Source organism: Oncorhynchus mykiss, chromosome 7 (genome assembly GCF_057628025.1).
Source record: "Oncorhynchus mykiss isolate SJ-2025 chromosome 7, ASM5762802v1, whole genome shotgun sequence".
NCBI classification, from domain to species: Eukaryota; Metazoa; Chordata; class Actinopteri; order Salmoniformes; family Salmonidae; genus Oncorhynchus; species Oncorhynchus mykiss.
Window position 1 is genome coordinate 15,574,374 of NC_143028.1, and position 16,667 is coordinate 15,591,040.

Consider the following 16,667-nt stretch of genomic DNA (forward strand, 5'->3'; position numbering starts at 1 on the left):
TTCTTCACAACAGTATCTCGGACCTGTCTGGTGTGTTCCTTGTTCTTCATGATGCTCTCTGCGCTTTTAACGGACCTCTGAGACTATCACAGTGCAGGTGCATTTATACGGAGACTTGATTACACACAGGTGGATTGTATTTATCATCATTAGTCATTTAGGTCAACATTGGATCATTCAGAGATCCTCACTGAACTTCTGGAGAGAGTTTGCTGCACTGAAAGTAAAAGGGCTGAATAATTTTGCACGCCCAATTTTTCAGTTTTTGATTTGTTAAAAAAGTTTTAAATATCCAATAAATGTCATTCCACTTCATGATTGTGTCCCACTTGTTGTTGATTCTTCACAAAAAAATACAGTTTTATATCTTTGTTTGAAGCCTGAAATGTGGCAAAAGGTCGCAAAGTTCAAGGGGGCCGAATACTTTCGCAAGGCACTGTACATTTTGAAAGCAAACTGCCTTCAGTAGTCTAAGTCCAGTGGGATCTGTGAGAAGTTGTGTACTGTAGTGGGTTATCAGCTAGGAGTGACAAGTCCAGTAATCATATACATATGGTCCTCTATACCGGATTTCTACACTCTTAGATAAAAGGTTTCCAAACGGGTTCTTTGGCTGTCCCCATAGGATAACCCTTTTTGGTTCCAGATAGAACCCTTTTTGGTTCCAGGTAGAACTCTTTTGGGTTCCGTGTAGAACTCTCTTTGGAAAGGGTTTTTACACGGAACCCAAAAGGGTTCTACCTGGAATCAAAAAGGGTTATCCTATGGGGACAGCAGAATAACCGTTTTAGGTTCTAGATAGCAAGATTTACCGGATAATACTTTAATTTAGCCACTTAAAAACCCCAAACATATCTTATCACTTCAAGGGGAATATCATATGATGCTTGTACTGTATGCATTTGTATTTGTATTTATTATGGATCCCCATTAGCTGCTGCTACTCTTCCTGGGTTCCAGCTAAATTAAGGCAGTTTATACCATTTTAAAACATTACAATACGTTCACAGATTTCACAACACACCCTGTGCCCTCAGGCCCCTACTCTACCACTACCACAAATCTACAGTACTAAATCCATGTGTATGTATAGTGCGTATGTGTGTGTGTGTGTGTGTGTGTGTGTCTGTCTGTCTGTGCCAATGTTTGTGTTGCTTCACAGTCCCCGCTGTTCCATAAGGTGTTTTTTTTTATCTGTTTTTTAAATCTAATTTTACTGCTTGTGTCAGAAACCTGATGTGGAATAGAGTTCCATGTAGTCATGGCTCTATGCAGTAGTGTGTGCCTCCCATAGTTTGTTCTGGACATGGGGACTGTGAAGAGACCTCTTGTGGCATGTCTTGTAGGGTATGCATATGGGTGTCCGAGCTGCGTGCCAGTAGTTTAGACAGACAGCTCGGTGCTTTCAACATGTCAATACCTCTCATAAATAACAGTTGTGATGAAGTCAATCTCTCCTCCACTTTCAGCCAGGAGAAATTGACACGCACATTATTAATATTAATATGTGCAAACCACGTTACATGTCTCAAGCCTGCAAAGTCTTCTACAATTATAAATACTTGTAAACAGTAAATAAATACTAATATAAATACTTATTAAACACTTACATGATTATAACTTCCTTTGTAATTATAATATCCTTGGGTGAGTTTAAACCTACAGTGCATTTGGAAAAGTATTCAGACACCTTCTCCTTCCCACATTTTGTTACGTTACAGCCTTATTCTAAAATGGATGAAATTGTGTTTTTCCCTCAATCTACACACAATACCCCATAATGACAAAGCAAAAACAGGTTTTTAGACAATTTGGCAAATGTCTTACCTTATTTACATAAGTATTCAGACCCTTTGCTATGAGACTCGAAATTGAGCTCAGGTGCATCTTGTTTCCATTGATCATTGTTGAGATGATTCTACAACTTGACTGGAGTCCACCTGTGGTAAATTCAATTGATTGGGCATGATTTGGAAAGGCACATACCTGTCTATATAAGGTCCTACAGTTGACAGTGCATGTCAGAGCAAAAACCAAGCCATGAGGTCGAAGGAATTGTCTGCTGAGCTCCGAGATAGGATTGTGTCAAGGCACAGATCTGGAGAAGAGTACCAAAACATTTCTGCAGCCTGGAAGGTCCCCAAGAACACAGCGGCCTCCATCATTGTTAAATGGAAACGTTTTGCAACCACCAAGACTCTTCCTAGAGCTGGCCACCCGGCCAAACTGAGCAATCTGGGAAATAAGGGCCATGGTCAGGGAGTAGACCAAACACCCAATGGTCACTCTGACAGAGCTCCAGAGTTCCTCTGTCGAGATGGGAGAACCTTCCAGAAGGGCAACCATCTCTGCAGCACTCTACCAATCAGGACTTTATGGTAGAGTGGCCAGACGGAAGCCACTCCTCGGTAAAAGGCACATGACAGTCCACTTGGAGTTTGCCTAAAGGTACCTAAAGACTCTCAGACCACGAGAAACAAGATTCTCTGGTCTGATGAAACCAAGATTGAACGCTTTGGCCTAAATGGCAAGCGTCACGTCTGGAGGAAACCTGGCACCATCCCTACGTTGAAGCATGGTGGTGGCAGCATCATGCTGTGCGGATGTTTTTCAGCGGCAGGGACTGGGAACTAGTCAGGGTTGAGGAAAAGATTCACAGAGAAAAGTACAGAGAGATCCTTGATGAAAACCTGCTCCAGAGCGCTCAGGACCTCAGACTGAGCGCCAAGACAACGTAGGAGTGGCTTCGGGACAAGTCTTTGAATGTCCTTGAGTGGCCCATCCAATTTTAAAATAAGGTTGTAACATAACACAATGTGCAATGTGGAAAAAGTCAAGAGGTCTGAATAATTTCGGAATGCACTGTATGTAGCCTATCTGCACTGTAGTTTGGGAATCCCTCTTCACTGACAGAATTAGACCACAGAAACAAGCTAGGCCACCCAGGGTGTTTTTGATTTGTGTGTGTGTGTGTGTGTGTGTGTGTGTGTGTGTGTGTGTGTGTGTGTGTGTGTGTGTGTGTGTGTGTGTGTGTGTGTGTGTGTGTGTGTGTGTGTGTGAGTGAGTGAGACAAGATGTCAGGGTTTTTGTAGTATCCCAGCTCAGTGAGCGTGTTCCTGCTGAAAGACCTTCTCTTCCTGTCTAGCCCAGGGGCAGGTTCCTGGCATAACCCAGGACAGACAGGGACATCTCAATCTTGGAAACAAATAGATAGGGGGAGTAATACAAGGAGCCACTCCAGACATCATATAGCATCAAAGTTGTTAGAGTCAAGGTGATCGTTCCCACAAAGAAAGCCGGTCTCCAGCCACCGCTCTTCCTTGACAAGTCTATTATGGGAAGTGAAGACACGCATGCAGGTCTATGCACACACCCACAGACAAAAACGTGCACGTGCGCATGCACGTGGACACACACACAAGTGAGAGAGAGAGACTCTCAGGGCGTCTACAGTAAAGGCCCCTGACAGGGCTTGTTTTCACATCACATATCAACGAAATGAGAAAATAGATGAGAAAATACATTTTCCTTTCATATAATATTTCTCACCATCATGGCAAGTTAAGTGCGTGCGTGTGTGTGTGTGAGTGTGACTGCGGTATGTGTGTATAGGGGTATGAGGTGCTGTGTTGAAATGATGCATTTTCTGTAAATGAGTCACTGCATCACACCATATGTTCCACTGTAATTACTGCGTTATCAGATATGATTTAATTGACAGCTGATCAAGTGGTTCATATTATGCATTTGGAATAAGACATTATGGGAAATGCCTGCAGGGTATTAGCAACATGTACAGATGGCTTAATCAAATCCCAAAGTTGAGCAACTAAAGTGTCAAAATCCCTCTTATTCCCTACTGATACTCCTATCACTGCCATCAATTACATCGGTCCATTATCTGTCACAGCAGCTAGTGGTATACTGTGTTCTGTATTCCATCCTACCCAGAACCGATTCCAGCGAATCACACAATGGATCAACTGAAGTGATACTGGTTATAGCAGTGTGTGGATCTTTCTTTTCTTCTATGATATAATCAAATTATTTCCACGCACCTGTAAAAAGGCAACTCAGATGCTCCAGTGCTTTTTCTACAGTGAATCACACAATGGAAAATGTCACAGATGCTCTGCCCGCTGTGAACGTTTGCTTTCTCCATCAGTTACCTAACCTGTCTATGCTAATGACAACTATTTACAGAGCCCAAACAGGAACCCCCTATGATCCTCCAGCCCCCTGTATAATGAAGACACACAGATGATTAACAAAACCCCCTGTCACGGTTACCCTGTCCAGCCAAGAGGAGAGTATTCAGCCCAAACTGACTAATCTCTACAAGCAGTAGCATGCCCACCCATCTTAATTAACTCTCTCTGTCTTCAGGCTCTTCACACACAACCCCCAGGCCCAACAATTACAATTCATGTAATTTATTGTATGTTAATAGAAAAAAATAGCCAATCATAATTCTAGGTAACAGAAAAAAATAGTTAATTATAATTCTAGGTAACAGAAAAAAAAGATTTAATTATAATTCTAGGTAACAGAAAAAAAAGATTTAATTATAATTCTAGGTAATAGAAAAAAATAGTTAATTATAATTCTAGGTAATAGAAAACATATTTAAATATAATTTTAGGTGATAGAAAAAATATTTAAATATGATTCTATGGTGTGGATTATGGTCATATATTTTGAGAAATTGCTAATTGTTTTGGACAATTGGACATTATAATGGTAATGTTATGTCAATGTATAGGTCTTAAAGTTGAAATCATTGAATAGAAATATACATTTTGCTTGTATATTGTGGAAGATTTAACCACACAGTTCATCTAGGATCTATCATTTGATTTTGGAGAGGTAACTGGGAATCTACTTTGTGCATGATGCAAGTCATTTTTCCAACAATTGTTTACAGACCGATTATTTCACTTATATTCACTTATCACAATTCCAGTGGGTCAGAAATGTACATACACTAAGTTGACTGTGCCTTTAAACAACTTGGAATATTCCAGAAAATGATGTCATGGCTTTAGAAGCTTCTGATAGGCTAATTGACATAATTTGAGTTAATTGGATGTGTACCTGTGTATGTATTTCAAGGCCTACCTTCAAACTCAGTGCCTCTTTGCTTGTCATCATGGGAAAATCAAAAGAAATCAGCCAAGACCTCAGAAAACAATTGTAGACCTCCAAGAGTCTGGTTCATCCTTGGGAGCAATTTCCAAACGCCTGAAGGTACCACGTTCATCTGTACAAACAATAGTATGCAAGTATAAACAACATGGTACCACGAAGTCGTCATACCGCTCAGGAAGGAGACGCGTTCTGTCTCCTAGAGATGAATGTACTTTGGTGCGAAAAGTTCAAATCAATCCCAGAACAACAGCAAAGGACCTTGTGAAGATGCTGGAGGAAAAAGGCACAAAGATATCTATATCCACCGTAAAACAAGTCCTATATCGACATAACCTGAAAGGCCGCTGAGCAAGGAACTGCTCCAAAACCGCTCCAAAACTGCCATAAAAAAGCCAGACTACGGTTTTCAAATGCACAGGGGACAAAGATTGTACTTTTTGGAGAAATGTCCTCTGGTCTGATGAAACATAAATAGAACTGTTAGGCCATAATGACCATCGTTATGTTTGGAGGAAAAAGGGGGAGGCTTGCAAGCCGAAGAACACCATCCCAACTGTGAAGCACGGAGGTGGCAGCATTGTGGGGGTGCTTTGCTGCAGGAGGGTCTGGTGCACTTCACAAAATAGATGGCATGATGAGGAAGGAACATTATGTGGATGTACTGAAGCAACATCTCAAGACATCAGTCAGTGAAAGCTTGGTCGCAAATGGGTCTTCCAAATGGACAATGTGTCACATGGAATGACGCTAGAGAGGCGAAGCAGGTACGGGGAGTCAAAAATGTAATGTAGAACGGACATGGAATGAGACAGGAACAGCGTCAGCAAACGAGTAACACAGACAGAAACACTCAACGCAGCAGCGGGGAACAGAGCTGGGGAACTGACAAATACAAGGGAGGTAATAACAGGTGATGAGTGAGTCCAGGTGAGTCCAGGTGAGTCCAATATGCGCGTGACGAGGGAAGGCAGGTGTGCGTAATGGATGATAGGAGTACGCGATGCAGGGCAGCGAGACAGGAACAGCATCAACTAACTACTAACGAGTAACACAGACAAAAACACTCAACGCAGAAGCGGGGAACAGAGCTGGGGAACTGACAAATATATTGTGGCGGTAATAACAGGTGATGAGTGAGTCCAGGTGAGTCCAATATCGCTGATGTGCGTGACGAGGGAAGGCAGGTGTGCGTAATGGATGATAGGAGTGCGTGATGCAGGGCAGCCTTGCGCCCTCAAGCACCGGAGGGCAGACATGACACAATGACCCCAAGCACACTTCCAAATGGCAAAATGGCTTAAGGACAACAAAGTCAAGGTATTGGAGTGGCCATCACAAAGCCCTGACCTCAATCGAATAGAAAATTTGTGGGCAGAACTGAAAAAGCGTGTGCGAGCAAGGAGGCCTATTAACCTGACTCAGTTACACCAGCTCTGTCAGGAGGAATGGGCCAAAATTCACCCAACTTATTGTGGGAAGCTTGTGGAAGGCTACTCGAAATGTTTGACCCAAGTTTAACAATTTAAAGGCAATGCTACCAAATACTAATTGAGTATATGTAAACTTCTGACCCACTTGGAATGTGATGAAAGAAATAAAAGCTGAAATAAATCCTTCTCTCTACTATTATTCTGACATTTCACATTCTTAAAATGAAGTGGTGATCCTAACTGACCTAAGACAGGGAATTTGTACTAGGATTAAGGAATCAGGAATTGTGAAAACTGAGTTTAACTGTATTAAGCCAAACTGTACATATACCCCTTGGCCATATCATCCCCCAACATGGTCTCCAATTCCACTGATGACACACAAATCTATGTTCAATCCAAACCTACCTCTGACCCCCCGACCATCACGCATCAGCTGTTTAAAATACATCAAATCGTGGATAAGCTCAAACTTTCTGAAGCTCAAAATGTGCACCTTACAAATCCTCGCTTGGCTTGGCTCCCTCCTGTCTCTCTGACATGCTACACATCTACACCCCCACCCGCAGCCTTCCATCCTCTGACTCAGGCTTACTGGTCGCTCCCCTCACCAGACTACACTCTGTGGGGGATCGTGCCTTCACTCTCTAGAACTCTCTCACCTCTGAACTCCCCGATTCCGACTCCATCCAAATCTTCAAAAACAACCATTTCAGACTAGCATTCAGCCTATAGCGTTTTAAACCGTCTAGCTCTTTTGATTTTTTTTCTCTACCTATCGTATTACAGAGGTCATTCAAGTAGCCTCTCGATTTCAACTGCCTTCATGAGCTTGACTTTGTTATTGCTGTTGTTGCTGTTTTCCCCCATGTATTAATTGTCTTGCTATTTTTGGAGTACCATGCGCCTTTGTTGTAATGCATTTGGCTCTAAGTCTTGTCATGTTTATTTTGGCTATTTTATGTTTTACTCTGTAAGTGTCCCTAGGTATCTTGAAAGGCACAAATACAATATATTATTATTATTATATAAATGCTGCTGCAAATGAAAATGTTGCTGTAGGAAGATGCTGTTGCTTTAATAAGGACCTCTGAGCCCCGACTGGTAATCTTTCAACATACGTTCACTAATTTATCGAGCGGTGAGAAAGAGGTGTGAAATTCAGAAACAGCCTGCCTAAGCTCTGTAGCTCGCAACAGTGTGCACATGCTGCATGCCTGTCATTACAGATTGGATATTCAATCTACTCCGCTCCGCTCCCCAGTTACATTTCTTTGACTCAATCAGTGCAAGGCACACAATCACACTCCCTCCTTCGAGGACCAGAGGGCGGAAAAGACGCTACAGCAGCAAGGCCAGTGATTGGCTCTTCCCTCTGGTTGACCCCTAGGGGAGCCGACCTGTCAGTGCAGATGAGGAAGCGGCCGAGTTCATCCATGTCATTTAACCCTCTTCCCTCCACCAAGAGACTAGAGAGACAGTCAGACTCAGACCATGGTCCGTTTATCATGCCCAGGTTTCTCATATGCCAATATTCAATATTCAATTCCATCTGGACATCTCATAGGAGTCCCTGATTGTATATAAAGCAACATTTCCCCTCTTGAGAAACCTCCGTGCCAAATGATACATTATGAATTTCCCAAGGTTTTCATCGATTAATTTGCCCATTCATTTTTTTATTTGGTATCTCATCAACCTATGGGTCGCCCTTACAGAGTAATTATATTTTCTCAAGTGTATCAGAATGTAACTATCTCAATATGACTATTTTCTATAAATAGATCCACAATAAACAGTGAACCAATACCGATAACTTACCAAGCAAGCTATAGTATACATCCAGTAATTTACACAGAATGTATGTTATACATATATCAGTGGGCATTACATACATTCTTAATATATAATTCAATTAGATGTATGGAGTCACAAAGTGCCTTCGGAAAGTATTCAGACCCCTTGACTTTTTCCACATTTTGTTACATCTTCTTCTAAAATGTATTAAATAGTTGTTTTCCCCTCATCAATCTACACACAATACCCCATAATGGCAAATTTATTTTAAAAACTGAAATATCACATCTACATAAATATTCAGACCCTTTACTCAGTACCTTATTTTTTTTACATTTTATTTATTTAACTAGGCAAGTCAGTTAAGAACAAAATCTTATTTACAATGACACCCTTGGAACAGTGGGTTAACTGCCTTGTTCAGGGGCAGAATGACAGATTTTTACCTTTGTCAGCTCGGGATTCGACCTAGCAACCTTTCGGTTACTAGCCCAACCTTTGGCAGTGATTACAGCCTCGAGTCTTCTTGGGTATGATGCTACAAGCTTGGCACACCTGTATTTGGGGAGTTTCTCCCATTCCTCTCTGCAGAGCCTCTCAAGCTCTGTCAGGTTGGATGGGGAGCGTTGCTGCACAGCTATTTTCAGGTCTCTCCAAAGATGTTTGATCGGGTTCAAGTCCGGGCCACTCAAGGACATTCAGAGCTGTGTGCTTATGGTCGTTGTCCTGTTGGAAGGTGAACCTTCGCCCCAGTCTGAGGTCATGAGTGCTCTGGAGCAGGTTTTCATCAAGGATCTCTCTGTACTTTGCTCCATTTATCTTTGCCTCAATCCTGACTCGTCTCCCAGTCCCTGCAATGAAAATCATCCCCACAGCATGATGCTGCCACCAACATGCTTCACCGTAGGGATGGTGCCAGGTTTCTTCCAGACGTGACGCTCAGAAATCAGGCCAAAGAGTTCAATCTTGGTTTCATTAGCTCAGAGAATCTTGTTTCTCATGGTCTGAGAGTCTTTAGGTGCCTTTTGTAAAAAGTCTGGTCACTCAACCATAAAGGCCTGATTGGTGGAGTGCTGCAGAGATGGTTGTCCTTCAGGTTCTCCCATCTCCACAGAGGAACTCTAGAGCTCTGTTAGAGTGACCATCTGGTTCTTGGTCACCTACCTGACCAAGGCCCTTCTTCCCCGATTGCTCAGTTTGGCCGGGCGGCCAGCTCTAGCCACATTTGATAGATGTATGTTATTTTTTTTTATTGAAGGAAAGCTTCTAAATTGCTTTCAACACTTCATGGACATTTGCATTGCATAGCGGTGGGTGCAATGTAGAGGCAGCCTAACATAATAATTGGGGGTGTGGCCTATTGTGGGGTGTGTCTTTCATTTGGTTATTTTTGGCCACCCGTGCGAGTGAATTACATTCCAGGTAATGTGTTCTGTATTTTGTTTTTCATGATTATATGTTTACTGCCAGCACTAAACCTTAATTGATATCTGTGTATGTACTGTGATATTAAAGAAATGGTCACAATTTGCTTAAAATAAGTCTTATTTAAAGAAAGTGTTTTGAGTTATGGAACCAACTTAATACAGTATCTTGACTACCGGGAAATAGATTTAATTGTTTGGAACCCAATTGAAGTCAATCCGATAGTTAATTCCAAAGTGAAAAATCGACTTGGTAAAATTGTGTTGTATATTATTTAGTATTTATGTTATTTATTAGGTTTAACCAAGGTGAGTTTTGAAAGAAATAGGTTGCAACTTGAAATCTAGGTTTTTTTAATAATCAAATATAACAGTTGGCATTGAATCATATATTTGGTTTCAACAAATATACTTTTTTTCAATTGAGGAAACCTAACGCATATACTTGTAACATTTTTGGGAGTTGATCCAAAGAGTCATTTTTTACAGAGTACATACTGCCTTCTACATTTGTATGTCATTCTATGTACATACAGTCACTTTGGGTTTAAATCTAAAGCAGCCATTACACCATGCTTTGAACCATGACGACTTGTGTAATCTGATCTTCCAATCTCCCACCATCTCCATCCCATGTTAGTTCATTTCTGTGAGTGTTCTTCCTACACTCCAGAAGGTCCTCCTCACAACACAGGACAGCATGTTCTAACCTAAAAGCTCGTTTTAATCATGTCTATCAGCGCCCCTCCAGATTACAGTCGAAAACAGAGATTTGGGCTCTGCCACGCTTGAACACAGGACAAAAGATCCATTCCAGATAAAGATAAATGTTTATGGTTGTGCAGAGGTGTGTGGATCCCTTCTGTTTGGAGGCTGTCTTTTGGAGAGTAGACCTAAAAGTTTGTGGTTGTAGTCTATTTTTTGGAGAAGAGTAGACGTTCGGGAGCTGTTTTTGCTTCAGACCTCCACTTTCGGGACTGATTGGTTAGCGGATGGCCGGGAGGCTAGGTTCGGAATGAGGACCCCACTCAACAGCTGTAGCCTATTACGTTGCCATCTGCCAAGTGACTTTGCATGGTAACCTCTCTTAATTTAACTACCCAAGATGCTTCAGAGGCCCAGGTCATCTGTTAATTATTCAACAGTAGTAGGGGCATAAAGTCTAAATTATTGAACATTATATTATATGATTATGCAAGGTGCGTCCACTTTGCTCAGAGTGAAGTTCCTACATCTATATTGATCTCATAACTAACAGCATATTACTGACCACTGCAGTGCAATTTGTGTACACGTCTTCTGCAGAGGGTTTCAACTGCGCACAGTATGGCACATAGAAATATAGTTACTCTTCCTGCTTTACTTTGTGGTCGCTGGTCCACCCATCATGGCACATTGACTTCAATGGGGATGCCGGTTCTAGTAAGTTTATTTCTATGGTATCCCACCACCCACCACCTGCGGTGGAGTTAAGCTAAGCCCTGAGCAATACTGAGAAACAGGGAATGGATGGAGAGAGTGGGTGGGGCTGACTTTGTGCTCGGTGCGGTGTGACTCACAGAGGGAGAAATGTCTTGGTATTTCAGTGGCCATTCACAGTTCACACGCCATCCTGCAGATTCCATCTCAAAGGTTGAGGTCACCTTGGTGGACCAATAGTGACAACCAGCGGAGAGGAGGCTGGATGGCCATTTTTAACCAGGGGAGGAGTATAGGGACTTGTAGGTGAGAAAAATGTCTGTCATCTTCACTGTGTCATTGTGGAATGGGCTGCTGTTCTGGAAAACCTACCCACACCTCTATTGGGTACATTTTGTCCACTAAAAGGCCAGGGTGTAAAATGAATGTGGTTTGGAGTTTCTGGATTCTGGAACACCATGTACTGCACCCTAATAAATTAACATAACACTTTGACATCAACACTACTATGCTCCAATAGAGGGAAGCATTGGTATAATCCAAATTGCAGTAGTGTAACCCCTCTCAAATACTCATATTCAAATCAAAATCACATTTGATCTGTCACATGCACCCAATACAACAGCTGTACACTCTTAGGAAAAAGGTGCTATCTAGAACCTAAACTGGTTCTTTGTATGTCCCCATATGAGAGCCCTTTGAAGAACCCTTTTTGGTCCCAGGTAGAACCCTTTTTGTGATCCATGTAGAACCCTTTATACAGAGGGTTCTACATTCATGTAGAACCCTCTGTGTAAAGGGTTCTACATGAACCCACAAGAGTTCTACCTGGAACCAGAAAGAGTTCTCCTATGGGGACAGCCAAATAACCTTTTTGGAACCCTTTTTTTCTACGAGTGTAGACTTTACCGTGAAATGCTTACTTATGAGCCCTTTCCTAACAATGCAGGGTTAAAACGTATGACATTTGCACCAAAAAAAAGAAGAATTAGTAACACAATAAAATAACAATAACAAGGCTATATACAAGGAGTACGGAGTCAATGTGCAGGGGTACGAGGTAGTTGAGGTGACTGAGGTAATAGAGTATGTACATGTAGGTTGGGGTAAAAGGGACTAGGCAATCAGGATAGATAACAAACAGAGTAGCAGCAGCATATGTAAAGAGTGTGAATGTGTGCCTATGTGTGAGTGTGTGTGCAAGGCATCAATATGCATGTGTGTTTTGTGTGTGTGTATGTGCATGCGTGTGTTGGAATGTCAGTGTAGTATGTGTGTATAGAGCCAGTGCAAGAAAAAGGGGGTCAATGCAGATAGTCTGGGTAGCCATATGATTAACTATCTTATGGCTTGGGGGTAGAAGCTGTTCAGGAGCCTTTTGAGCATTTTTTCGCTCCAGTACCGCTTGCCTTGCGGTAGCAGAGAAACCAGTCTATGACATGGGTGGCTGGAGTCTTTGACACCACCTGGTATAGAGGACCTGGATGGCAGGGAGCTCTGCCCCAGTGATGTACCCTCTGTAACGCCTTACGGTCGGATGGCAAGCAGTTGCCATACCAAGCGGTGATTCAGCCAGTCAAGATGCTCTCAATGGTGCAGCTGTAGATCTTTTTGAGGATCTGAAGACCCATGCTAAATCTTTTCAGAGGCATTGTCGTACCGTCTTCACGATTGTGTTGGTGTGTTTGGACCATGATAGGTCCTTTGTAATGTGGACACCAAGGAACTTGAAGCACTCTACTACAGCCCCGTTGATGTGAATGGGGGTGTACTCTCCCCTCCGTTTCTGTAGTTCTGTAGTCCACAGTCAGCTCCCTTGTCTTGCTGACGTTGAGGGAGAGGTTGTAGTCTTGGCACCACACTGCCAGGTCTCTGACCTCCTCCCTATAGGCTGGCTCATTGTCGTCAGGGTGATCAGGCCTACCACTATCGTGCTGACTGCAAACTTAATAATGGTGTTGGAGTTGTGCGTGGCCACACAGTCTTGGGTGAACAGAGAGTACAGGAGGGGACTAAGCATGAACTCCCGAGGGGCCCCCATGTTGAGAGTCAGGGTGGCGGATGTGTTGTTGCCTACCCTTCCCACCTGGGGTTATTTATAATGGTTTATAAATATTTTATAAACTGTTCATTTCTAGTTTGTAGTTCTATAATAAACGGTTGTCATAAACAGTTAACCCATTGTTTGAAATTGTGAGCTCGTTAGCTGCTTGTTAAATAATCAGCTCAGAAAATAAGAGCTTGCCTGTGACACAATTACTCCAACAGTTGATATTACTGAGAAAAAAAAACATGACCTGATTGGTAAACGCACAAAGGCCCAGAAGACTCTCCTTATCTTTTATTCTACCTAACAACTGCAGAGGGTAGCCTAGCAAGCCAACAGCCAGGCAGGGCTATGGCCTAACAGGTTCTGGGCTCAGTGCTCTGCTATCCCATGAACAGACTGACCTTCTTATCAACCATAAACACACCTCAGCCCGTTTTCAAAACAACATGTGATGTCGCAAACACTGAGAATTGCCCTAGTTTTGCCCCTCAAACCAGAGACAAATGGGCTGGGCTGAGAGAAATTCTAGAAGGCAGAGATACTCCGAGTCGATATTGAAGGAATTCACCTTGACCACACCGACAAATTGTGGAAAACAAACATTATTTTCTATTGATCCCCCCCGTTGTAAAAAAGCCAACTTCATAGTTGATTTTATGTTGTACAGAAATAACAAAACATACCGAAAAGTTGCTGTTTGTTCAATGCACAAGTAACCAGGTCAAAAATACCGACCTACACTTCGCAATGCTCCGACATAAGGATATACAGCCTGCAAGAAGAGCCGCTGATTTTGGGATTGTATATCGAGTAACTCTCCTTAAATGGTGATTTATTCGTTTTAGTCTCTGAATCGTTTAATCAAACTTTTCGCCACCAGTTCCTGATATCAAGGCACAAAAGCTACAATCTGTCTCCGGAAATAGCCTGGTGTGCATGGGCACACATGTCGCCTCAGTGCAGTACTCTTGACTCCAGCTGCAAAGAGGCTTTGGCAGACTTATTGCTGAGACAATTTGTTCTACATTTTTTTGTGGTAAAGAGCAACATAGCAGGCTGTAGAACACTGGTGGAATAATATAATCTCAGGGTAGCTAGAAGACGTAACAAATGGGCATTTTAAGAAACAGGACATGGTTATGCATTCTCCTTTTTTTAATATTCAATGATAATTAAATGATAATGATATTCAAATCCTGGCATGCACTCACTTCTCAATTCCCCTCCTGAGTGCACCTTTTGAAAGTGTGTTCATCCCCACTCCTCCTGCTGCTCTTTCATCTCCATTTGATTTACAGTGAGTGAGTCCCACATCATATTTATTTATACTGTATTCTAGTCCAGGCTCGTCATATAACTACTGCTGTACACTGCTTTCCTACTCATATTACTGTCCATACACACCATTATATACATATATATTTATGTTCCTGACATGGACATTGCTCGTTAGATTTTGGGGGGATTATGTATTGTTAGGTATTACTGCACTGTTAGAGCTAGAAACATAAACATTTCGCTAAACCTTAACGTCTGCAAAATATGTGTGCACAACCTATACATTGATTTGATTTGGATTCGAAATAATGGACTTTTTTTTGTAGGGGCAAATCAAGTCTCAATCCCTCTCTTTCTCGGTTTGACAAGGCAGTGAGAGTACAGAAGCAATAACTTCACACGTCAGAGGACTGGAGTCACAATTAAACTGATGTAACTGCTGACAAAACACTATCCATAAGACAATTCTGCTGTATGTGTGACATCAGGAACAATTGTGGGCCAACACGGTCTTGTGGCACGCAGGAGATCCGAAAGTGGAAGTCCATCACTTCGCTCCAATAATTTAATCTCTGTACCCCACACTGCACCTTTCATCGGCAACATTATCTGATACAAATTACCTACAGACAATCCCTAGTTCAGGACTCTCCAACCCTGTTCCTGGAGAGTAAACGTCCTTACGCAGCTGATTCTGATTATTAGCAGGTTGATAAGGTGAATCAACTCTTTGGCACCATGATTTCCTTAAACACATTGATGAGGCATCGAGGCTTTGATTGTGTAATTGTGAAAAACATATAGTTACTTTGGTGACTATTTTGTTACGTAACAGCTTACTTAGCTCACCGAAACAAGAGTTGGCGAAGCCGTACCACATGCACCCGTGCTTCCCGTACAGCCAGCGTGCCTGTAGACTGGATGCAAAGCTGAGCGTGGTGCCACAGAGGCACACCAGCATGTCACTCACGCTGATGTTCAGCAAAAGCATGTTCACAGGAGTCCGCAGAGTTTTGAACTTAATAAACAGGATCAATACCACCAGGTTATTGATGAAACCAAAAACCATAATAGATCCAAGGAAGACGGACATCACATGGTGTCCGGTCCGAGACAGTCTTTTCGCCGGGGGCTCGTTCCATTCTTGATCCAGAGAGCTCAGTGGATCCTCGATGCTTCCATTAGAGCTGAAGTTTAAATTAGCCACCTCGGTATACATCGTTTGCAGTGATCCACATTCGAGAATGTTTCACATGGAGATACAATTATAATATTTCAACCGTCAGTGAACAACAATAGGCAACAGCATCACGTTTTCAATTGGCAATATCAACTGCCGACAGAGTTATAGGCTAGAGGTGGTAGTATAGAGCCCACGGTAAAAAACTTAAACTTCATTTTCTGAACATGAATCCAGACTCCTTGTATCCTCAAGAGGTGCAAAACAGGCTCATTCCGCTTGGAAACCGTAGTAGACAATTATGGTGTTGCAAATTGGAGTTAAAAATTATGTTTAATGGAAATAGAAATAGTAATGATAAATCAATAATAATGATAAATCAATAATAATAGCCACTAATATCCGATCAATCCAGATGAATCCAAACAGGAATCAGGTCATCACCATATAACACTTGCGTAAAATACACTATACTTGCGTAAAATAAAACTAGTCGAAGTATTATAATAAGATTATTATTAGAAGGTTACTTTAGTTGGCTTGTCTCTCTCCAAAAGCTATGGCACAGACGAATACAATCCAATGGCACTTATCTTCTCATAGCTCCACCACGTTCAGATTAGAACGCATAGACTGAGCGCGCTTATTTTGGTTGGCCTTCCTTTAGTAGTGCCAATGGGTTGCGTTTATCTGTCGCGAAGGCGACTAGAGCGTAACATAATGACGCAATAAAAAAATATACCGCCTACCAAGTAGAGAGAAAAGCATTGTTGCCTTCCCCTTGTGTGTTGGTGTAACTCACCCATTCCCTGACAGGTGAGTCATTTCTGAGATCTATCACGCAAACAAGTCCAAAGGGGACAAGCCCCTGGTAGCCTATTTTATGGTGGGTAAGCAGGAACTTCAACTACCAGTGGTCATTATGATTAATAACACTAAAC

General features: G+C 42.1%; 1 protein-coding gene across 1 annotated transcript in view; it reads right to left on the reverse strand.

Moving 5' to 3' along the window:
* LOC110527466 (parapinopsin) overlaps window positions 1-16,400 on the reverse strand; it is a 25,042-nt gene extending 8,642 nt beyond the window's left edge. Inside the window, exon 1 of the mRNA XM_036982880.2 lies at window positions 15,396-16,400. Coding sequence (XP_036838775.1) covers window positions 15,396-15,765 — 370 coding nt within the window. The 5' untranslated portion in view covers window positions 15,766-16,400. The remainder of the gene's footprint in view (window positions 1-15,395) is intronic.
* Between the last annotated feature and the right edge of the window lie 267 nt (window positions 16,401-16,667).